The sequence below is a fragment of the Bufo gargarizans genome, chromosome 4 (genome assembly GCF_014858855.1).
Source record: "Bufo gargarizans isolate SCDJY-AF-19 chromosome 4, ASM1485885v1, whole genome shotgun sequence".
Lineage (NCBI taxonomy): Eukaryota > Metazoa > Chordata > Amphibia > Anura > Bufonidae > Bufo > Bufo gargarizans.
In genome coordinates, this window is record NC_058083.1 from 460,513,314 (window position 1) to 460,538,190 (window position 24,877).

The 24,877-nt window shown below is 41.0% G+C and overlaps 1 protein-coding gene across 1 annotated transcript in view; it reads left to right on the plus strand.

Moving 5' to 3' along the window:
- The window catches only part of PLCB1 (phospholipase C beta 1), an 882,984-nt gene that overhangs the window by 481,951 nt on the left and 376,156 nt on the right, over nucleotides 1-24,877 (plus strand). The window contains exons 8-9 of the mRNA XM_044292378.1: nucleotides 10,835-10,935; nucleotides 13,678-13,844. Of these exons, the coding sequence (XP_044148313.1) occupies nucleotides 10,835-10,935; nucleotides 13,678-13,844 (268 nt within the window). The remainder of the gene's footprint in view (nucleotides 1-10,834; nucleotides 10,936-13,677; nucleotides 13,845-24,877) is intronic.

The following is a 24,877-nucleotide window of genomic DNA, read 5'->3' on the forward strand; positions in this document are numbered from 1 at the left end:
AAAAAAAGCAAGGATTTTCTTTGTATGACATGAACAATTAAAATTGCAAGAAGAGTAAAAAAACTACATAATGAAGGAAAGGACAGCAATAGGTGGTTTCCCTGTAAGACATTGTCTAAAATGTAGATACAAATAGGTGGCACTGAAAGGGATGGGTGAGGAATATTTTCCATACTTACCCAGGGAGCATTAGCTTAAAGCAGTGCTTCTCAATTATTTTCTGTCATGCCCCCCCTAGGAAGAAAAAAACATTTTGCGCCCCCCCACGCGACTGTAAATAGTATCATTTGTCTATAAAATTGTTATTATTAATAAGTACACCTCTGCATAACACTTTATCCTTATTAACGTATAAGAGAATAAAAAAAGAAAGAAATGTGGATCAATTTACAACAAATATATTTTTAACCAAAAGGTGTGCTTTTGATGGGTTTGGAACTAATGGTGGTCTGTGGGTGGCACTATTACTGGGGATCTGTGGATGACGGACACTGTTATGGGGGGATCTGTGGATGACGGACACTGTTATGGGGGGATCTGTGGATGACGGACACTGTTATGGGGGGATCTGTGGATGACGGACAATGTTATGGGGGGATCTGTGGATGACGGACACTGTTATGGGGGGGATCTGTGGTTGACGGACACTGTTATGGGGGGATCTGTGGATGACGGACACTGTTATGGGGGGATCTGTGGTTGACGGACACTGTTATGGGGGGATCTGTGGATGACGGATACTGTTATGGGGGGATCTGTGGATGACGGACACTGTTATGGGGGGGATCTGTGGGTGACGGACACTGTTATGGGGGATCTGTGACTGACGGACACTGTTATGGGGGATCTGTGGATGACGGACACTGTTATAGGGGGATCTGTGGATGACGGACACTGTTATGGGGGGATCTGTGTATGACGGACACTGTTATGGGGGGATCTGTGGATGACGCCCCACTATTTGAGAAACACTGGCTTAAAGGAACGCTTAACCTAGAGATTATTGAGAAAATAAATGCTGTTACCCGCTGGTTTCCTGCTAAAGGGTTAAAGTGGTTATCCAGGAAAGGATAAAGATGACCTATCCTCAAATACTATAGATCACAATGGCAAGGGAGTGAGTCCTGGCTCCCTCGCCGATCAGCTGGTGAGTGCAGTCCACTCCCATCAGCTCTCCAAGCACAGCATCATACATTGTACAGCTATGTGCTTGGTATTGCAGCTCAGCCCCATTCACTTCAATGGGGCTAACCACTAGGCCATGTGATCAATGTACGGTGATGCCACATGGCCCAAGAAGAGGCCCAGATGATTGGCAGGAGTTGACAGTGTCAGATCCTAAGGATAGCTCATCAATATTAATGACTGGATAACCCAGTCATTAATATTGCTAGGGTTCATTGCTAAAGGATAAATGTTATGGATCATTAGTGGTTAAATTGTTCACTGTGATATTGACTATGATCTATGATACTGCTACGTAACTGAAAAAGGATATGCATAGGTACGAAACAGTTACATAATTAGAAAGAAAGACAAAAACCCCACGAGATAGAAGCCAGTTTTCTTAGCATTAGTTGCCAGGTTTCGGCTGGATCCATTTTCCCTGGTAAGTGGACAGTCTGCTGCTGAACAAGCAAGGGAGAGGACGTGTCTAGTGTGTGCTAATGCCAAGTAGGCCAAGACAGAATCCTGCTCCAGGAAAAGCAACTTTGCTGGAAATTATCTCTGAGAGAATGAAGCATGGAATTACTACAGATGGTTGAAGGTCATGAGGCCATGCTTGGACTGAGTCAGTAAAGGTGATTCACTCATACGACTTTAGACTTTACTGCCTGTGGTGTGAGTTAATTGCTTCTGACGTCCGCCACACTTCTGAAACATATATATGTATGTAGATATATAGACAATTCGGGTCAGTATATATCATTTAAATATTCATTCTTTAAGTATGAGAAAGGATTGAGTCCATGAATTAGCTTTGATGTGGTGCTTATCATTGCTTTGTCCACTTATATAGGTAACACATCCCTTGCTACCTGGAAAAAAAACTTGTGGGTCTCAGCTCTCTAGGATGTATAATTCCTGAGATATTCCCCAAAAATTACTTGCATTAGCCAATACAAGCCTGCAAGTCTTTCTCTTCATATCCCAACTGTCATACACACGGTCACATGACCCTTATCAGCCAATAGAAGCTTGCAGGCCCTTAGTCTCCACATACACAGTTTTACTCAAGGTTTCCATAACAACCCAGCCATTTTTCTTCACTGTAGGTCAGCTTTAGATTAGGGCTACACAACGACATGCGTCGTGCGACAATAAGTCACATGACACATAGGGCACAACTACACTGCTACATGTGTCGCGCAACATTGATGTCGCACCAATGTCGCGCGACAATTTTTATAATGATAGTCTATGGTGTTGCACTGCAACATGTGACATGCTGCTACTGTGACGCGACAGTCGTTTCCTCTGCAGCTCAATCTGAACAGCAATTTAACTGTGTAAAAAACTGGGTATAGCAGGGTATATGTGGTGGCATGGCCGACACCCAACACAGCCAACAACCAACCACACCATGAGCATAAATACAAGTGGCAAAATACCTGTAATAATAAATACCAACCAGTTTGGTGAGAGCTGAAAGCCCGACATACGTTTCGCAAAGTGCGCTTCTTCCAAGTGTATGCGCAAACAAATTTAAAAAGGTATTTGGGATTTGGAAACGTCACACAGGAGATATCCTGCAGATAATTTCAATGCTGTCACCAGCGGCTAATAAATAATTACAGGGGATGTCACAGGTTTTTTGGATGAGGAAACGTTATACAGGAGAGGTACCACCAGTAATGTCACTGTCCGCAGTGTCTACGGAAAAAGTACACTGTATGTCACAGATACAATTTTTATGCGCACACGTTACACTGGAGATGTGGGACTGGTAATGTCACTGTCAGAAGCGGACACCGTCTATTGAAAAATTACACTGTATGTCACAGATAAATTTTTTCAGCGCACACATTACACTGCAGATGTGGCGCTGGTATTGTCACTTTCCGCAGCAGAAAAAGTACACTGGATGTCACAGATGGGATGGGATGCGCACACTTTACACAGGAGCTGTCTGCAGCGACCTAAGTATTGCACGCTATTTAGCGCAGGTTGCGCCAAAAATATATAATGCTGCTGCTACACACAATAGTCCTTAAAAGGACTTTGGGGTCTCTGAAACGTTTTTCTAATAAAAATATTCCTATATCACTCCCTACACTGTCTGTTCTTCCTCAGCACAGCTCTCCCCAACTAAGACTGAGCCGAACACGCGTCATTGGGTGCTATATAGCACTCAATGACGCGTTCCTGCCAGCCAATCACTGTAATGCCAGTAGCCAACATGGCTACTGGCATTACAGTGATGGCAGCACTTACCTGCACGTTTATTGGCTGCGTAGCAGCCAAGAAACATGCGGGGAGGAGACTCGAGCATTGTGCAGTGACCAGGAACGGGTACGCTGACGCCACTTTAATGCAGTGTCCGAGTCAAGTGGGTAATATATCCTGTATTTGTCATGTCGCCAATTGCAGCATGCGCAGGGTACTATCCCAGGGCCCTTCCAAGGTGTTATAACGCACGTCCCAGATTAGGAATGCCAGAGTGTTGTAATGGCCTATAATGTCTCTATAGCTTAATGTTAGTTGTGTCACGGTGTCTCCTACCTGGGTACGGCTGGACTCCTGGCTCACTTGCAATAAATTTGAGTGTAGTGATAATAGGAGTAATAGAGGAATTTTGCAGAAAAAATGATGTCCAGATCTTTAGATGAAGTTCAAACGTTTATTTAATTGAAATAACTTTTATCCAAGCAGTCAGTATACAGCTTTGGCCTCTTGGTCCCAGCAGGTTTTGGCAATGATTGGCAGGAATGAGTACTTCTGCTTTAAATGTGGAGCTTGCAGGATAAAATGTCTGCTTGGTAGCTCTGTAATTGTGGCAGGGTTAGCTTCTGCACTTATCTGTACCTCTGCTGTGTGGGGACAGACTGGCTGAGGAGGAAATAGCTTCTCCTAGGACTGGACTTATCTCACGGGATCTCAGGGGATGATTTTTTCCTGGAACTCTGGAGGTTGTCTGTAGTTTCTGCTTTTCTCATCCAGCAGAGATGAAGGTGCTCAGGTACTCATTCTAACTTCCTTCTCTACCCATGCTGCAGTACGTGGGACCATCCCACTCTCTCTACAGAGGGAGAGCTAAGCTGGAATAATCCATTCCAGCTCAGATTCACTAAACACTAAACTGTACCTGCCAATGAGTTGCTGCCACCTACTGGTAACCAGGCAAATTACATGAACAATTGCATTTACCATGGATTTATATGAACATTTGTGGAGGACATAATATAAATTACATCAGATGACAGTATAAAGGCTCCTAGTAACACAACTCTGGGGTGTTACAATTGCGCTCGAGCACATGCGGTATTCGTCCGAATACCACCATGTGTCAAGCATCGAGATGCTCGAGCCGAACTGGAGTTCGGCTGAGCATGCTCGATCAACACTAGCACCTTCTCTAGTTGAAGGGAATGGTCTGATTGAGAAAATCAAGCGAGGCTGGAGACAGAAAGTAGAGTTAAATAATTATATATAGAAAAGCCTCGGTTCAGGGCTGATCTTACTCTAACTTGTCTTCTCCAGGCTTCTTGTGGTCCCAAAACCACTTGTGCGAAGTTCAGAAACTTAAAACTTGAGGGTGACATCAGGTGAAGAGCCATGTGCAGTCCTTTTAGCTGTAGAGTATGGTAGATTATAGTAATCTAAGAATTTAGAGAATATTTTTTTGTCTTTTTTACTTTTTCCCTCCTATTCTTATTTTATAATGTGAAGCCTAGCACAGCTGTTTCAGGTCTTACCATAGTAATGTAGGTCTGAACCCGCCATCCATCTGTTACTTAGTGACTCCACTTAGAATTTTAATAAAGTATTCTGACTGAGAGCTTTTGACCTTCTAAAGCTATAATATTTCACTACTAGTTATTTGAATTTAATAACTCAGATCCTTTGGAAAGTTTCAGGTGCATATTGAAAGATTACATTTGTTTTGGGTGAAGTTTTTCAGTTTTTAGAATTTTAGGCCTTTTTTTCACTTTGGATTTATAATGGGTATATGAAAACAGGTGATGACTTTAGAGTTAATATTTCATAGCATGACAATAAGTAATGTCCAATGAAAATTACCTTTTTGTGTGTATAACTGTCCATATGCATATAAAAAAAAGGAATCCCAGCACTTGCATTTGGAGTTATGTGATCCCTTTTTCATTTCCATATTATGGCCCAACGCCTTATCCACAGTGTAGTCCAAACCCTGAACTACATTATGGCTTTCCATATAATATTACATTACAGATCTCAACCATTTCTATGCTAATTATTGCTATATCAATATATGGGTGAGAGCTTTTTTTAACACAGCTCCAGATCCTCTGCTTAATATACACAGCCACAAAATTCAATGCTAAAATTCTGTCTGTTTGCAGCCGCCAAGATGGGAACTTTACTACAAAAGAAGTAATACTGAGAGCCTTGAAAGTTGTCTTCGGCAAGCTCCCTAGTGGTGGCTGTAAGCAGACAGAATTGCCTTTTAAGGGGTTATACAGAATTTATATAAGCCTGAGCTCCATTATTCTTTAAAATCTCCTGCTTTCCTTACAGTTAAAAAGCTTGGTAGTGTTTAAGGGAAAATTTAATTCCCCGCACAGTAGAATTTCCTTGTGCTTCGTGGTAACACATCAATTTTCTCTGAAATGGCATTAAAAGAAAATTCATACTCGCCTCATCCACTGACGTGTGAAAAGTCCTGTGTGAAATCTCGTGTGCAGTGACATGACATCACTATGCTGCTCATCACGATGACGTCATCATGCATCGCGTGAGATTTTGCACTGGATCTTTAATCAAGGTGGCTGCAGCGGACTCGTCAAGATCAAATGGATAAGATTAATATAATTTTTTTTTTTTAACAGATTAGCCCCTGACAGCCCTCAATAGTCATCTCAAATGCCACGATCAGCAATGAACGCGGCATCTGAAGGGTTCAATGACGGGGGTGGCATAATCGCCGTTCCCCATCATTGCGTCCAAAGAAATGAGCTTCGTCACAAGGTGAATTTCATCTCTAAGGCTTGGGCTAGAAAAACTTGCCTATATTTTCCAGAAACAGTGTCACACCTGTCAACAGATTGTGTGGGGTATTGCCACTCAGCAACACTTTGAGTGAACCTCCATTATCACTAGAGATGAGCGAATCTCTTAAAAGTTTGATTCGACTGAATCGCCAAATTTCACAATTTTTTTTGTCACAAAGCGCATTTTTTTAAGTAGCGGGTGCAATGACAGGGATCTGCCCCCATCATCATACCCCTCAGATGCCGCGTTCATACATGATCGCGGAATTTGACTGTAAAATTAACAATAAAAAAATTAAATCAAACTTACTGCCTCCATTTGCTCGCGACGGGCCGGCTGCTGCCATCTTGCTTGAAGATCTCGTATGATGTGACGTATGATGTCATCACGCCGGCCAACATGATGATGTAATATTGCACATCACAGGATTTCGGCCGAGATCTTCAAGCAAGATGGGTTGCGGCCCGTCACGAACAAATGGAGGAGGTAAGTTTGAATTTTTTTGTTTTTTATACTATTTCAGGTTAAATCAATTCGCTGACACGAAGCACAAGGAAATTTGGCTTTTAGGCGAATCAAATTTATCCTGAAAATCGGATCGAATTCCACTTCGTGGGATTTGATTTCGCTCATCTCTAATTATCACATACAACCTTTTAGGAGGTGGGGTACTGTTTTTGGAAGAGAAACAAATCATGTTTTTCTAATCCAAACCTTTTAACTTTATGTAAATAAAGATTTTAACATAAAAATGGAGCATACAAAAATGTGTTTTAAGATAAATCAACACAAACTTTTCGGCCTATTTGTGAAACAATAGATACACTATAGAGTGAATGTTTCATGTTTTTGTTTATAGAAATCTAAAGTACAAGGAAAGATACAAAACTTTGTAATCTATTTTATGGATATAAGCCTATGGTGAATGGAATGTGGAGGAAGAAGAGGGAGCTGCTATAGGGAGACAGAGGCAGAGAGACACATTGCTTAGTACTGCTGTATGGTATCCTTAGTGCTGCTGCTGCTAAAGAGGGTGTGCCACAGAGAGAGAGGGGAGTAAGATATCCTCTATTTTTCTGCGCAGTCTTTGGGAGACATCATAGCAGCTGACAATTAGTCATATCATGGCCAGATATAGTGTTATTCCTAATGTACACACATAACAGCATATCCTGTAGAGTCACCTGAATCGACAGGTGCTTTTGTAGAGTAAGTTAATGCTCATTGCAATATTGTCTTATGAATGTGAAGAACTGTCTTATCTCTCTTTTGATCTCATACATCTACCTTAACTTTTCTCTTTAAGTGGTTATATTTAAAATGTATGAACAGGAAAAATACCAGCTTGTTCTTTTTTTTCTCACGTAGTGAATTGGCATTACCATATGGGATTACATATGGCACGCAGCATCTATGTAATTAATTTTTAATTGTTACCATCTTATTTTTTGAGAACTGAAAAGTAAAGCAGAGACTAGAGTTTCGTATCACGCATGGTAAAATATATTTAGTGTTTTTGGGACATAACTTAAAGGAGTTTTTCAAGAGTTTTTTACTGATGACCTATCCAGGGGATAGGTCATATCTGATCGATGGGGGTCTGACACATGGGACCCCCATCGATCAGCTGTTTGAGCAGGCAGCAGTGTAATGGCCTTCTCAAACAGCTAATCAATGGGGGTCCCGGGTGTTGGACCCTCACCAATCAGGTACCGATGACCTATCCAGAGGATAGGTCATCATTTAAAAAACTCTCAGAAAACCACTTTAATATTTCTCAGAAATGAATTTTGCATTATTTAAAGTGAGTAACCCCTTCAGAGACATTATGCATATCCACAAGATATGAAATAAATGCCTGATAAGTGCGTTTCCCACTTCTAGGACCCACTTCTGTCTCAAGAACAGAGTCCCATTGTCAGGAATATAGAGGTGACTGCACATGCGCAGCTTTCTCCATTAACTTCAATAGCACTTCAGAAAATAGCTGTTTCAGTGTGAGTGCAATGGGGCCAACGTTCTAGACATAGGAGAGGATCCTAGAGGTGAGACCAGCATCTAGTCTACAGAATATGTTATAAATGTCCCAGCTGGGAAGACACCTTTATTATAGAAAACATAGACAAAAGATATTTTAAAACATTTCTTGAGGCAATGCTGAAATAATAAAATTCTTAATATGCTTACTAGAGATGAGCTAATCGAATCCAACTAAGATTTGCTGCAAAGCCAAATTTCCTTGTGCTGCGTTGTAGCGAATCGATTTAACCTTAGTGTAGAAAAAAAATAAAAATCATACTTTCCTCCTCCATTTGCTTGCGACGGGAAGGCTGCCGCCATCTTGATTGAAGATCTCGGCCAAAATCCCATGCGTGGTGATGATATTTTGTGCAAGATCTTCAAGCAAGATGGTGGTGGCTGGCCCATCGGGAGCAAATGGAGGCAGTAAGTATGATTTAAAAAAAAAATTCTGTTAATTTTACACCATATTACGGTATTACTCTGAGATGCCGCGATCATGTATGAACGGGGCATCTGAAGGGTAAAATGATGGGGAGCTGCGCTATCGCAGCTCCCTGTCATTGCACCCACTACTTACAAAAAATGGTCGAAGTAATTCGACCACAAAGTAAATTTTTATGTAAAATTCTGCTAAGCCGCCAAATCAAATTTTCCAAAACTTTGCTCATCTCTAATGCTTACTGTTAGAATGCTGTACTATCCCTTCACTCCTCCTGTTCGTGTCTTATGTCACATTTGTTCAGGTCTCATGTGAGCAGGTTGGCCCTCACGGACTGTTAAACTACAGTCATATCATTACAGCTTGCCGTGTCTAGCCCTTTCACGTGACAAATATTCCAAGTGGGAATGAAATACCCTTTTAAAGGGAATCTGTCAACCTGAGTTTGGACTATTATCTACAGTAACACATGAGTAGTACTGCAGATAAGGAGTCCAGATTGCTATTTTAGATTTTCCTACTGCCCCTCGTTCCCCCACTGTCAGCACTCAGAGCTAAGTATAAATACATTGTCAGGACTACTGTGCATGCGCACAGGAGCCCTCTCCATTATGTTAGAGCAGCACAGCAGTCCGGACTGTGTATTTCACTGCAGCTTTGAGAACGGGGGGCAGTAGGAAACAAAAGAATAGCGATCTGGACTCCTTATCTGCAGTGCTACTCATGTATTACTGCAGATAATAGTCTAAGACCATGGTGATAGATTCCCATTAACTGTGGAAATGATAACATTTTGTGTTATTATAGATCATAAAAGACAACAGATTGGAAATGATAATCCCAGTGAATGTTTATAACATTAAAAAACAGTATAAAGTAATTTATTCAGTTCAACTTTTGCTCCCCTACACAGTGCAGTGTACAGGGAAAGCCACCAGAGATCAGACATAGTTTAGGTTATCTGCTTGATTGCTTCTTCATGCAGTGCTAGCGGCAGATGCTGGATCCCAGGCGGTTTCTTTACGAACATTAAAAAAATTATAACACAAACAATAACTATTAATATTAACATTTTCATCATCTGAAAGCTCTGCCATGTACAGCATGGAGTTTATATACAGTGTATATCTTCCTTCTTAAAGGAGTTTTCTGCTTTAGACAAGGTTCCCTTAATAATAATAATATGATCACAAAAAGTCCCCTTGCTGGGACCCTCACCGATCAGCTATCTGTAGGGAAACCTGGCAGTAGGTATTACATTTCTCTGCAGCGCCACCACATGGGAATTATACATTACCACAGTTCACATTCAATTTAATAGTTGTCTATGTAATGCCGGATAGGACAGATGGTTCAGAGTGAGATTCACTCTTTGAGGTTGAGCGAGATACCATGCACAGTCTCTATACAATGGGCGGTAAGCTGCGAGAAGGCCGCTGCTCTCACAGGAGTGCCGCTGCCTTCTTAAACAGCTGTTGGGCAGGAGGCCCTAGCTGTCAGACCCCCACCGATCAGATACTTATGACCTATCCTGAGGATCGTAGACAAAAGTATTTGTAGAGCAGCACCCACGGACATATATGGCCACACCGGTAATGCAACAGCCGAGCCACGGCCGCAGATCCTCAGCAGTCGACCGTATAGCAAATGAAGAGAGGTAGCAGCAGCATCTCCAGTGAATCCTTTATTGGATGGACCTTACAGAAAGTGTGCCATAAAACCAAGCCTTGACAAAGGCTGGGATACAGCCGAAACGTTGCTGCTTGATTTTATGGCACACTTTCTGTAAAGTCCGTCCAATAAAGGATTCATTGGAGATGCTGCCGCTACCTCTCTTCATTTGCTATCCTGGGGATAGGTCCTCAGTATTAAAGTCTTGGAAAACCTTTTTAAAGAACGGAACCATGATGAATTTTAGAAAGTTGCATAACTTCTCATAATTCACAGATTTATCTTTATTTAGAACCTTTGTAATAAGGACATTTGGCCAGGACACAAAAATAACAATTATGATTTCATTATATTGTTATAATTATAGTAGAATTTTTTTAGTTTATTTTACGCCAAGTTCTTATTACATAGCTTTCTGTCATTGCATTTGTCATTTGGATTTTAATTATGTTATTGTGGATTGTGAGCAAAGCATACATTCTTATTCTAAATCTGTTTTTTATTCCACAGAGTGATTCCATCCCTCAAGATGACTTTACACCAGAATTGTACAGAGTCTTCTTAAATAACCTGTGTCCCCGACCTGAGATAGACAACATTTTCTCAGAGATGTAAGTAACTCTTTTCTTTGTGTAGCATTTGTATGTGAGGATGTCTTAAAGGTGTTTTCTAGTATTCAGATATTGATGGCCTATCCTTAAAGGGGTTGTGTCCGTTAATACACGGCACATACTAATGTATTGTGACTGTCCATATTGCCTCCTTTGCTGGCTGGATCCATTTCTCCATCACATTATACACTGCTCGTTTCAATGGTTTCCCTGCAATCCATCAGCGGTGGTCGTGCTTGTACATAATAGGAAAAAGCGCCGGCCTCTCTGCTGGCCAGGACTGTGGGAGCGTTCATAGGCCGGTGCTTTTTCCCATACTGTGCAAGCACAGCCACCACTGATGGGATGCAGCGTCGTTGTAACCCCTGGGTATGAGCAATGTATAATGTGATGGAAAAGTGAATCCAGCCAGCAAAGCAAGCAATGTGGACAATCACAATACATTAGTAAGTGGCTTGTATTAACTTCCTTAACATAATAAATGCCATTTACTGAAGTGAGACAACCCCTTTAAGATAGATGATCAATATCAGATCTGTGGGGGCCCGACACCCCGCTGATCAACATTCGGTTTAGGAACGTGTACAGAGGATGGAGCTGGAAGCACAAGGTTCTGTCCATGGTGTAGTGGCCATACCAGGGCACTGCAGCTCAGCTCCCATTCGAGTGAATAGGAGCTGTGCTGCAGTATGCCAGGACCGGAAACAACATAGTGGATGGAGCCTTCCATCCACTGTATACTTTCTGGTGGCTTCGTAAAATAGCTGATGGGTGGACACACTTGTGGATCTTGAGAATAGGCCATCAATATTTACGTACTCTAAAGCCTCTTTAACCTAGCCTTATGCTTCCAGTATCTGTTCACGAATGTTCATTCTATGTCTCCCAAACCTCCCATACACACTTTGCGAGAGTGCAAGGAGCTAGCCATGGCCAAACAGATCTGCCAGCAGCTTATCCCAGCTGAGAACAAAGGATGGGGTATGTTGTATGTTAATCTTACTTGCCAGACATCTTCTGTCGGTAGGAGACAAGGTAGGCCCCCCATACACTTTGGATGGTTGGCTGGTTCTGCCGAAATCAGCAGGATTAGTCAGCGACACTCTAAATGTATAGTTTTGTATGGCCCACTGAATTTTGCAATACAATAAAATATACCTCTAAATGTATAGCCACCTTTAGAAAGACAGAACCTATTTGAAGTATGGCATGAAAGGTTTAAGTTTGTAAGTGTCCCATCATGTAGATTCAGAAGAAAGTAATTTACACAGAAATCATGGGTCCACCTGGCCTCCATCCATTCAGAGCCATGTGTGCAGAGGACTGTTCTGTGATTAGTTACACAGCTACATTTCCCTATAAAGTTACATTACAAAAACACATGAGACAGAAGTTGCTTTTTGTTGCTGGGAGACATAAATAAGAGCTCCATTAGTCCCATGTTACCACCCTCCCCACTCTATGACGGGGTCGCTATTGTCCTTGTTTGGACTTCTTGAAATCACCATTTATTTGACACTTCTTCTGATCTGTCAGAAGGAAGGTAAAATGAGACACACAACGGATCCTGTCTATGTAGCAGCTGTAAGGCCTGTATGTTCCCATCAGAATTGGCTTATGATTTGGTAGCCAAAAGCAGGAGTGGGTACAAAACACAGAAGACATGCAAATATTCCATTCACGTGTCATCTCTGTTTTGGATCCACTCCTGTTTTTTTTTGGGCATTACCAATACTCATTGGATTATTGAGCAAATGCTGACCGAGTAAAGGCAGGTGCTCCACACACAGGATCTGTTTTTTGGAGGTTATTATTCTGACGGATCAGAGGAAGGGCAAAATAATCAGTGACATCAACACAAACTTACTGCTGACACCCTCTCCACTCTGTCGGGGGGCTCTACTTGTATAAGCATTTAATAAAACAGATACTGTTGACATCTACGTGGAATCAGCTGACGACGGTGTAAAAGGAGTGCGCTTCTTCTTGACACTAACATGGACCTGTAAGGCTGAGTTCATACTTGAGTTATTTGGTCAGTTTTGGCCCCGTAACTGCCCAAATAAGTGAAGTTTGCAGTGATTCTAATAGCAACGCCTGTCATCTGCATGTCATACTGACTCACAGTATTGTTTCACTACCACAGCAGACTCCCTATGTGTGTTACTGCAAGGCACAGTGTTCTACACCACTATAAAGGCTCTCTGCAGCCTGGAAATAGCAGTTTTTTGTTGCGACTTGTTGCAAATATATTCAGATCGAAGCAAATTTTTTTCAGAAAATTCTGCGAACAGGCCGAATCGAATTTTTTAGAAATTCTTCATCTCTACTGATGACCTATCCTGAGGATAGGTCATCAATATTAAAGTCTTGGAAAACCCTTTTACGGAACGGAACCATGATATATTTTAGAAAGTTGTATAACTTCTGAAAATTCACTGGTTTCTCTTTATTTAGAACCTTTGTAATAAGGACATTTGGCCAGGACACGAAAATGACAATTTAGTTTACGTAATTGAATTATGATTTTATTATATTGTTATAATTATAGTATAATATTTTTGAATTTCTCCAAGGAAATTCACATATCACACTTGTCTAATTGGAAGTTGGGCTATTGTGTTGCACCTCCTCTTTTATAGCGTTTAGTCTCTGCCCTCATTAGTGTCTATTATGACAATTATTTTCCTACCTTACTATATTATATTGTCAGTTATATACAGTCATGTTGCTGTTTTTCAGTGGCACAAAAAGTAAACCATACCTCACTGTTGACCAGATGACAGAATTCATTAACTCCAAGCAGCGGGATCCAAGGCTAAATGAAATTCTGTATCCACCTCTGAAGCAGGGACAAGTCCAGCTGCTAATTGAGAAATATGAGCCTAGCAGCAGCTTGGCATCAAAAGGTGAGACAATTACATGTCAACAGACAGCACGCTGATCCGTATTTATTATTATACATACTGTAGTGGCATTACATTAGAAAATACATCCATCATACTAACAATCACTGATCACTTATTATTATTACTTTGTATGTGGATTTGTATACGATGGCTCTGTTCAGAGACATTTAAACAAGAAAGAGGTCCCCATGGTAAAGATTAAAAGGAAACCCCCTCCTGGTGCTTGTTGACTTGAGCATACCTCTAACCACCTGGGTAAGGAGGATGTAATGCTTTTTGCTTCCTTTTCTTTTCATAATCCTTAGCGCCCATGCACACAACCACATGTATTTTATGGTCCGCAAAACACGGATCTACAAAAAAAAAAAAAGGATGACATCCGTGTGACATCCATGTTGCTTCCATTTTTTGCGTAGATCCAGTCTAAGGGCTCATGCACACGATAGGTGTGCCAGAAGGGCCCATATTGCGGCCCACAAACACTTGAATGGGTCCGCAATCCGGATGCACGGAACCCCATGGAAAGACTATGGAGAACACATTCTATTTTTTTGCGGTGTGGACGGATCACAGACTCATTCAATTTGAATAGGTCTGCATCCGTCTGTGTAAACAGCGCGTATGTTGCCCGTGCATTGGGGACAGCAATTTGCTGTCCCCAATGCATGGAACGGCCAGGCAACAGCCGTGTGCATGAGCCCTAACAATGCCTGTCCTTTCCGCAAAATGGACTAGAATAGAACATGTTCTATTTTCAATTTTTTTTGGGAAATGGGCATACTGACACGGAATGCAAACTGTGTCATTTCCATTTTTTTCATGCCCCATTGAAGTGAATGGTTCCGCATACGGACCTGTAAAAAAACGGAATGGAAACAGAAAAAAAATATGTTCGTGTACATGAGACCTTAGGTTAATTCACCACAACTTTGTTTATAGGGTATGTAGAGAGGAGATATAGGTTGACACCACCCATTAAAATATTCAATGATGTCATCTTGCCAGGCACCTCATAGCAGCCATATCGTAGCCTCTGTACATATACACCTATTTGTCCTTAGTTTTGAAGCCCCTACACCACTGACCAAGTCAAGACTTTTACTTTCTTAAATCCAACAGTATAATTTATTACAATTTCTTAGTAGAATGAATGTTTTTGTTCTATCACCAGATTTTATTACATACAAGTATAATTAGTATATTTTTAGCTCTAACATAGGTTTCAGCAACACATTTACCAAAGAAGTTATTCAAACCAGGAGCATTTTGGGCAACCTCCCTAGCTGACTGAAACTGTGTAAGGAATCATACTTACAGTACCTGATCCTCGTCACTGGTTTGCTTCTTCTTCGCTCCCCAGCTGAAGATCTCCAGGCGGGTTTTCCATGGGCCACGTGGCCGCGGTAGCCAATGATTGGCCGCAGTGGTGATGTGTCCTCCATGTGTCATGTGACGGGGAGGACAAAATGGATTAGGCGTTGAATATAAATATGCCCAATCTTTCTTTCTACAACATAATCTGTCAGGGAAAACATAGGTGCCTTGCATGTCTCCCATACACATTAGGCCAGTGTCCGGTCCTACTAAAAATGGCAGTTTGGCCAACAATAACCTAGTGTAATTAGTGGCCTCAATTGTGATAGTGAAAACAAGGACATTTTTTTACAACAAAAAGTTGGATGTTCTTCCACTTAAACAGCACCTGTCAGCACGATAAACCCTAATAAACCCATACTGTCTGGTAGGATTGATTATGCTGATTAAAATGATATCTTCCTTCTGTTTTTAAGTGTGTGTCTTTTCTTGTTTTTGGGAACATGTTTGTCCTGCCCTGGATTTACATCTTAGGTGCCTACAGGAATACAATTCTTGGCTTCCTTGGCTACTGTTTTAAATAAAGCCACTACAGAGCCACTACTTATACAATAGGCATACTATAGGAACCTAAACTAAATTTATATTATTGAATAACTCCCATACAAAATGAAGATGCCTACGATAGCACACTGAATTTTACAATACAATAAAATACACATCTATTAGTGTTTACAGCAGGGACCCATATTGCATAAATAGTGAATGGAATACTATACCTCTTGAATGTAGTAAAAAATGTAGTCTGGCCCCTGAGGAACCGGTACTGTATTCCGCAAAGTCTGTTGTGCTTCTAGGGAAATCTAGCCCTAGGTACTGGCTTCCATAAAACTAGGAATTATTTTTGCACAATATTAAAGAAGACCTTTCACCGATTATGACACTGTAAACTAAGAATACAGACATGGAGAGCGGCGCCCGGGGATCTCACTGCACTTACTATTATCCCCGGGCGCCGCTCCGTTCTCCTGCTATGCCCTCCGGTATCTCCGGTCACAAAGTTATGGTAGGCGGAGTCTGCCCTTGTTCTTCTGTAGCGCTGGCCAATCGCATTGCAGAGCTCACAGCCTGGGAGAAAATAACCTCCCAGGCTGTGAGCTCTGCGCTGCGATTGGCCAGCGCTAGAGCAGAACAAGGGCAGACTCCGCCTACCATAACTTAGTGACTGAAATCTCTGCCTACTATAACTTAGTGGCCGGAGATACTGGAGGGCATAGCGGGAGAACGGAGCGGCGCCCAGGGATAATAGTAAGTGCAGTGAGATCCCCGGGCGCCGCTCTACATGTCTGTATTCTTAGTTCCCATCGGTGAAAGGTCCTCTTTAAGCATGTCCATCAGATATTCTGAGAGTGACATATTTGTATTCCTCCAGTGACATATATCCTTTTTTCTTATTTGTTTATATTTTCTGATTGAAGATTTTTTATACTTTCTCCTAAACATGATTATAAGGGTTGCTATCCTGTTTGAGCTGTCGTTAAACGTATTTAGAGATATGCTTTACAGCAGCCTTCTTGGGCCATAGACACAATTGTCAGGAGGGACCTCATTGACTTCTATGGGAGAGTTTTCTAGGCATGGTCTGTGACCTGTGCAGAGGTCATGCTGTGATATCACCTATCGTGAATGATGGATCTTGTGTTAGCTATGTATAAAGGTGATATCTTTCATTCTAATCCTGCCCCTAATGATACGGAGATGACAACTGAAAATCAATCTGTACAGACCAAGACGTGTCGACTATTATGAGGCTTAGTGTCCAGTGTAAAATTGCAAGATTTTAGGATTTTTTTAAAAAAAATAGATGGAGACATGGAAACCTAAAAGTAACATCACCAAAAATTCTTTAAAAATATGTTTAACATAAAAACTTGATTTATTTATTTTATTCACTTATGTAGTGCTTTATACACATTATCATGTCTTGCTGTCTCCAAAGGAGCTCACAATCTAAATCCCCTATCAGTATGTCTTTGGAGTGTAGGAGGAAAGTGGAGTACCTGAGAAAACCCATGCAAACAACTCCATGCAGATGATGTCCTTTGTCAAATTCAAATCTAGGACCCCAGGACTACAAGTCACCAGTCCTAACCACTGTGCCACCGTGGAAACAGTGTCATTTTCTGATGATACATTGGGTGAACTAGCTTAGATACCTATAGCAACCAATCAGATTCCACCTTTCATTTTCCAATGGAGCACTGAAAAATGAAAGGTGGATTCTGATTGGTTGATATGGGCACTTAAGCTGGTTTTCCTCTACACCAGTTTTGAAAAATCTCGCCTCACATTTTTAATTGAGGTAACCAAACGGTAACCAAATAAAAAATAAAGAATGCTGAATGCCAGCATTGTGGCACCAAAGTTTGCCAACCTAAAGGCATCTCAGGGACATCTGGGCATAACTTAGTAACTGCTAGTAGCATACTGTAGCTTATGTAACCTTTGTGCAACTGGAAAGAACATTTCTTCTCTGCTCAAGCACCTAAACCTGGGCGATGTTTGCTTATTGTGACATCATGTGGAGATCATGTTTTAGGCACACGGCCATATAATCTAGTGTCTTCATTGTGTTGCCTCAATGTAGTTCTTCTCTGCCCCTACATCACTAATCATCAAATTGTCTTCATATTGAGTCACAGTTTTTGTTAGGTGAAAAGAGGACAGCAGTAGGAGATGCAATGACTGACGGAGAGTTTGTCGTACTGAAGTTTTAATGAGCCATGCAATAAACCCTAAGGGCTGTTTCACACGAGTGGATGCTGTGCGTGACATCCGCTGCACGAATGACAGCCAAGCACCGCACTGGACTGCAGGGACACGGAGCAGTAACATGATTGATAATGCTCTGTGCCTTTCTACTACAAAATCACAGTGAGATAAAGTTGTCACTGTGATTCTGTAGTAAAAAGATCAACAGAGAGGCAAAGAGCATTATCAATCATGTTAATGCTCCGTGCTTCTTCTGTCCGCAGCGGCTCTTGGCTCTCATTCATGCAGCGGATGTCACGCATGGCATACGCAGTGTGAAACAGCCTTAACTCCTAATTTCCTGCTGTCCTCTTTGTACCTTTCTTAACTTGATATTTTAAAAACAAGTGATCGGGCTGTGAAAATAATACAGTGGGATGCGAAAGTTTGGCCAACCTTGTTAATCTTCATGATTTTCCTGTATAAATCGTTGGTTGTTACGATAAACGTCAGTTGAATATATCATATAGGAGACACACACAGTGATATTTGTAAGTGAAATGAAGTTTATTGGATTTACAGAAAGTGTGCTATAATTGTTTAAACAAAATTAGGTTGGTGCATAAATTTGGGCACCACAAAAAAGAAATGAAATCAATATTTAGTAGATCCTCCTTTTGCAGAAATTACACCCTCTAAACGCTTCCTGTAGGTTCTAATGAGAGTCTGGATTCTGGTTGAAGGTATTTTGGACCATTCCTCTTTACAAAACATCTTTAGTTCATTCAGGTTTGATGGCTTCCGAGCATGGACAGCTCTCTTTAAGTCACACCACAGATTTTCAATTATATTCAGGTCTGGGGACTGAGATGTCCATTCCAGAACGTTGTACTTGTTCCTCTGCATAAATGCCTTAGTGGATTTTGAGCAGTGTTTAGGGTCGTTGTCTTGTTGAAAGATCCAGTCCCGGCGCAGCTTCAGCTTTGTCACTGATTCCTGGACATTGGTCTCTAGAATCTGCTGATACTGAGTGGAATCCATGCATCCCTCAACTTTGACAAGATTCCCAGTCCCTGCACTGGCCACACAGCCCCACAGCATGATGGACCCACCATCATATTTTACTGTAGGTAGCAGGTGTTTTTCTTGGAATGCTGTGTTCTTTTTCCTCCATGCATAACGCCCTTTTTTATGGCCAAATAACTCAACTTTAGTTTCATTAGTCCACAGCACCTTATTCCAAAATGAAGCTGGCTTGTCCAAATGTGCTTTAGCCCACCTCAAGCGGCACTTTTTGTTCTGTGGGCGGAGAAAAGTCTTCCTCTGCATCACTCTCGCATACAGCATCTCCTTGTGTAAAGTGCGCCGAGCGGTTGAACGATGCACAGTGACTCCATCTGCAGCAAGATGATGTTGTAGATCTTTGGTGATGGTCTGTGGGTTGACTCTGACTGTTCTCATCATTCGTCGCTTCTGTCTATCCGAGATTTTACTTGGTCTGCCACTTCGAGCCTTAACTTGAACTCAGCCTGTGGTCTTCCATTTCCTCAATATGTTCCTAACTGTGGAAACAGACAGCTGAAATCTCTGAGACAGCTTTGTGTATCCTTCCCCTAAACCATGATGGTGAACAATCTTTGTCTTCAGGTCATTTGAGAGTTGTTTTGAGACCCCCATGTTGCTACTCTTCAGAGAAAATTAAAAGAGGAGGGAAACTTACAATTGACCCCCTCAAATACTCTTTCTTATAATTGGATTCACCTGTGTACGTAGGTCAGGGGTCACTGAGCTTACCAAGCCAATTTGAGTTCCAATAATTAGTTCTAAAGGTTTTGGAATCAATAAAATGACAACAGTGCCCAAATTTATGCACCTGCCTAATTTTGTTTAAACATTTATAGCACACTTTGCGTAAATCCAATAAATCTCATTTCACTTCTCAAATATCACTGTGTGTGTCTCCTATATGATATATTTAACTGACATTTTTTATCGTAACCACCAACAATTTATACAGGAAAATCATGACGATTAACAAGGTTGCCCAAACTTTTGCATCCCACTGTATATACACAGACTATAATGTGGTAAGATTTTGGCTTGGTTAAAGTACACCAGTTATAAACAAGTTTTCAGAAATGAATAGTACAAATTAATGTAAGAAAGTTTGTAATATATCTTATCAAAGAATGATACCTCTTCCTGGGCTTCTCAGGCTGCTTTTTTCCTCTTTCTCTTCACTTTCTGGTAGCTCCCCTCTCCAGACTCACACACACTAGTCTGTGGAGAGAGGAGGTATGATGAGGAGGCTGCTGCCAGTTAGTATGTGATTTATTACCTCACTATGAACAGTGCCAGAGTCTTATCTTACCAGTTATAGTAGAGTCAAAAATAAGAAACTGCAGTTTGTGTGTCTCTTATCTAGCAGCCTTCTCCTCTCCCTCCTCTCTCCACAGACATCAATGTTAAAAGCAGTAAAGAAAAAAGCAGACTGATAATAGTAGACAGAAGCATTTTTCTTTAACAAGAAATATTAGAAAGTTTCATATAGTCACCTGTACCAATCATTTATGGAGGTACATTTTAAAAGTATCATACTGGAATTTGCAAAGGTTCCTTCTCTGCCATGTAAAACAGATTGTTCCATATTAATTATTTTTAATTCCAATTTCCATTTTCTGATAGCCAGTATCTACACTCTGATGCTCTGCATGTTATTCTGTGAACTTTAAAGCATGAAGAGCACCACACTGAGTGTGAGTTGTGTAACCCAGGGGAGACAGACTGATTAAAAGCACCATTAGACAAGGTTTGACATCTCACATAGATCTGTGATGTTTGTCAGTATTCCCAATTCTACTTCTGATTCAGCCTATTTCCCATTGGATTGCACTGTCAAGATACAATGAACTGTTCTGAGAAAGGATTGTGAACATAAAGCCAGTGCCTAGGGAGTTTAGCAAGAGCTGGCCTGAATGTTAAATGTAAAATGTTGTGCAGAGGAAAACAAAAGCTGTATTTGAGAATAAAGAATAAGCGTGCTGATGGTTAGAATAAAAGTACAAGTTCTTTACATGTTACATGACACCCGACTGACTTTTAAAGCTCTTCAAACTGGTAAATGTCATCTTCTTTCATGTAAAGTTCTAAGACGTGGATGAAAATCAGCATTTTAAGACCAAATATGTGAATTCATGATATTCTCTGTAGAAGTGGCTGGGTTGTAATGACATATCCTGAGTCCCGACCTCTTGCACAGAGAAATGAAAGTATGTACTTACAGTAATACAAACAAAAGTCAATACCTGTATGGAGTGTCTACGGATGGATATCTGGCATGGCAGTATCCCATTATAATATTTGGATTTGGACTCATAGGGATCCACTTCCACAAGGTGGTGCAAGCAAGATGGTTATTTGTTTGGGAGATACGGTATACAAAGTATGTTACAAATTGTTACAAAGTTTGCATTGGGGACTAGGAGCTTTACGTAATGCCTCTGATAGATCTTTAGCCAAGCTTACACTTGTACAATGTATAGCTCATTGTACTTTACAAAAAAGAATCACATATCGTAGTAATCCTTTCCTTTAACCTAAAGGATTCTTGTGTAATTGGTCAAATGTTCTTAGTTGTGACCTAAATAGAACTGATTTTGAAGTAACACCCGGGGACAGTCTAATACATAGTTTTATGCCTATCTCAAGGCCTAAGGTGGTGGTACAGGATATGGAAATTTAAAGGGGTTCTCCGGACTACAAATATTGAAGACCTATCCTGACACCCGCCATCCCCTGCTGTTTTGGACTGCCACTGCACCGGAAATTATACACTGTATGGAGCTGGAGGCAGACAGCTCTGTTGACAGTTTATTGGCCGTGCCATGATACTGTAGCTCAGCTCCCATTTAGGTTTCAGTATACCGCCACTGGGAATTACACAGTGTACGAAGCCCTCGGCTTCCGCTGTGTAGTCTCTAGCACAGTGGCAGCCTGAAACAGCAGGGGATGTCGGGTGTCAGACTCCCACCGGTCTCATATGGATCACCGTACCCTGAAGATAATAATACAATATATCAATCTGCACTGCGGTTTGAAGTAGAGTAGCGGTGCACATGTCTCAGGGCTGGCGTCCCGTGTAGATAAGGAGAAAAGAGACCGGCACTCGCTTGTTTAGATAATCTTGCTGTGATTTATTGTCACATTCCAGTGACGCATTTCGGCATACAATCTGCCTTTGTCAAACAGTACCCTGAAGATGTCATCAATATCCGTAGCCCAGAGAATAGGTTCTATATGTTCCCTGGTGGGCCAAATGAATCCCGGTTCAACAAAGACTATGCATTACGGAGGATTTTTCCTAGAATGTACATTGAATATGTCCTGGTAGTGAGTCCCCAATTTTTAGTGTTATATCTTAAAGGGGTTATCCTATGACTAATGGAAAAAATTTAAAATCAGACATCATATAGTACATGACAATAGCTTTCTAATAAAGCTAGAACCAGCCCTGCACCTCACATGGATCCAGAGATCTCCCCATTTATTTCAAGCTGACAGCTCAGGGGGGTGTCTTTTCTGCTGCAGCTAAGGGGGCGTGTCTCAGCTCTCCCTATCACAGCTCAGGGGGCGTGTCTTTTCTGCTGCAGCTAAGGGGGGTGATACATTTTATTGAGATAGAGATACATTTTATTGAATAACTTAGTGGCTATGCTACATTTTTTACTACATGCAATTATAAAAGTATTGAAAACCATAGAATATTTTTCTCGGGACAAACTCTTTAATATGCAACCAAAAGGAAAAAGTAAATTTTAGAGGTTCTGGTTACAAAGTTATAGCATACTGTAATAATATGTACTGATGGATGTACCACATTATAAAAGTAAAGTGAAATGATTGTCTGTAGAAGTAATAATAGCAGCACTGTTGAGCAGTGATTTATCTCTATGTAGAAGATGCGAGTAATGTAGTTATACTTTTTGCTTGCTTGATTAGTGTATTATTTTCAATACTTTTGCTCTTCTGGGCTGAATGCCAGTATAGCTGTAAGAGTTTCTCCTGCTACTACTTCAGCGCGATCTCCTAAAATAATATTCACACAGTGGATGAAATAGTTTTATTTTAATTTATCTGAACAACCATTTTATGAATGCAAGCATGAATAATGCAGGTGGTGCATGTGCTACAAAGAAAAAGCACATTTATTTTACTTGTTCATTATTTTTTGTTATGGGGATTTCAAATTACCTATACATACTAAATGGGCGACTACAAAAGAGGGAGGGCTTTTTCAGTTCAGTTAAAAAAGGTTTGCTAAAGTTGATATATTGTAGGTCTTTGCCACCTTATTTTTTTTTTAATGTATTTCTCATTTCTTTATATTATCAATGGGACCAGATTATCCAAAAATTGGAATTATTAGAAAGTCACGGGTCATTTGTACGGTTATGTAAAAACACCAGAAATATGAAACCCGGGACACCCAAGCAATTTTTTGCTATTGGTGTTTTTGTTAATTAGGTGTCTTTTTTGTCTTTCTGGCTTCCTTTTAAAAACGTAGCATGCTGTAGCTTTTGGTTTTTTTTCGGACATCACCTTCTCCATAGGGGAAAAATGTCATGAAAAAAAAAACAAGGCCAGTGAGTAAAGTTACTGTTTCCAAAAACAGCTAAAAAAAATAAATGCGTCAAAAAACACAGGTGGCTTTTTTTTTACATTTTTACTGAAAAAAAGGGCAGTGCCAAATTCATGTTTAAGGACTAGAAATGAGCAAAGTTATCAAAAATTCAAGCTGCTTTACCCTATTTCACAAAGAAATTCGATTTGTTACAAATTACTTTGTCACAAATCGCATTCCATTGTATGTAGCGGGTGCAATGCCATTATCATTGAACGCCCTCAGATGCTGCATTCATTGCTGACTGCAGCATCTGACATTAAAATTGAGCCTTTTAGGGGTTACCCAGGGTAAAAAAAATACATAACTTAGGCTACTTTCACACTAGCGTTTCTCTTTTCTAGTATTAAGATCCGTCATAGGATCTCAATACCAGAGAAAAACGCTTTAGTCTTGTCCCCATTCATTGTCAATGGGGACATAACGTAACTGAACAGAACGGAGTGCTCCAAAATGCATTCCATTCCGTTTGGTTGTGTTCCCATACAGAAGAACAAACCGCAGCATGCTACACTTTTCTTTCCGTCATGGGATGCAGAGCAAAACGGATCCGGCACGACCCACAATGCAAGTCAATAGGGACGGATCAGTTTTTTCTGACACAATAGAAATAGAAACAATAGAAAACTGATCCGTCCCCCATTGACTTTCAGTGGGGTTCATGACGGATCCGTCTTGGCTATGTTAAAGATAATACAAACGGATCCGTTCATAACGGATACTGATGGTTGTATTATCAGTAACGGAAGCGTTTTTGATGAGCCCTGCCGAATCAGGCAAAAACGCAAGTGTGAAAGTCGATTTGACCGCGGCCATCTTGACTGAAGAAACTGTGCGAAATCTTGCATGGTGACTTGAGGACTGGGCATAATTTACTGGCACCACTTCAAACAGTTTGAGTGTGGCCTTAAAGGGGTTGTCCTGAACCTAAAGAAATTATAGGTGACCAAGCATGGACTCAAAATAAAAAAGTACCTTTCACTTGAACTCATTTCCATCACTGTGGCTCCCCTCTCCTCTGCCCTTAGTCCCCAATGGACCAGAGGCGTGACATGCCCTCTATATGCATGTCACCGCTGTTGGCTAATCAGTGGCCTCAGGAAAGGTGTGTGCAGGAAAGGTACATGACCACTGAGCCTTATTTATTTCTAACTAGAAAATAGCACGAGGAATATAAATTCCACTCTCCATGTCGTCACCGTGCACTCTTGTCCGGTTCAAGCACACATTCAGCTGTAATGGACGACAGAATAGGTAGGAAAGACAGGGAGACTTCAATAACAAGATG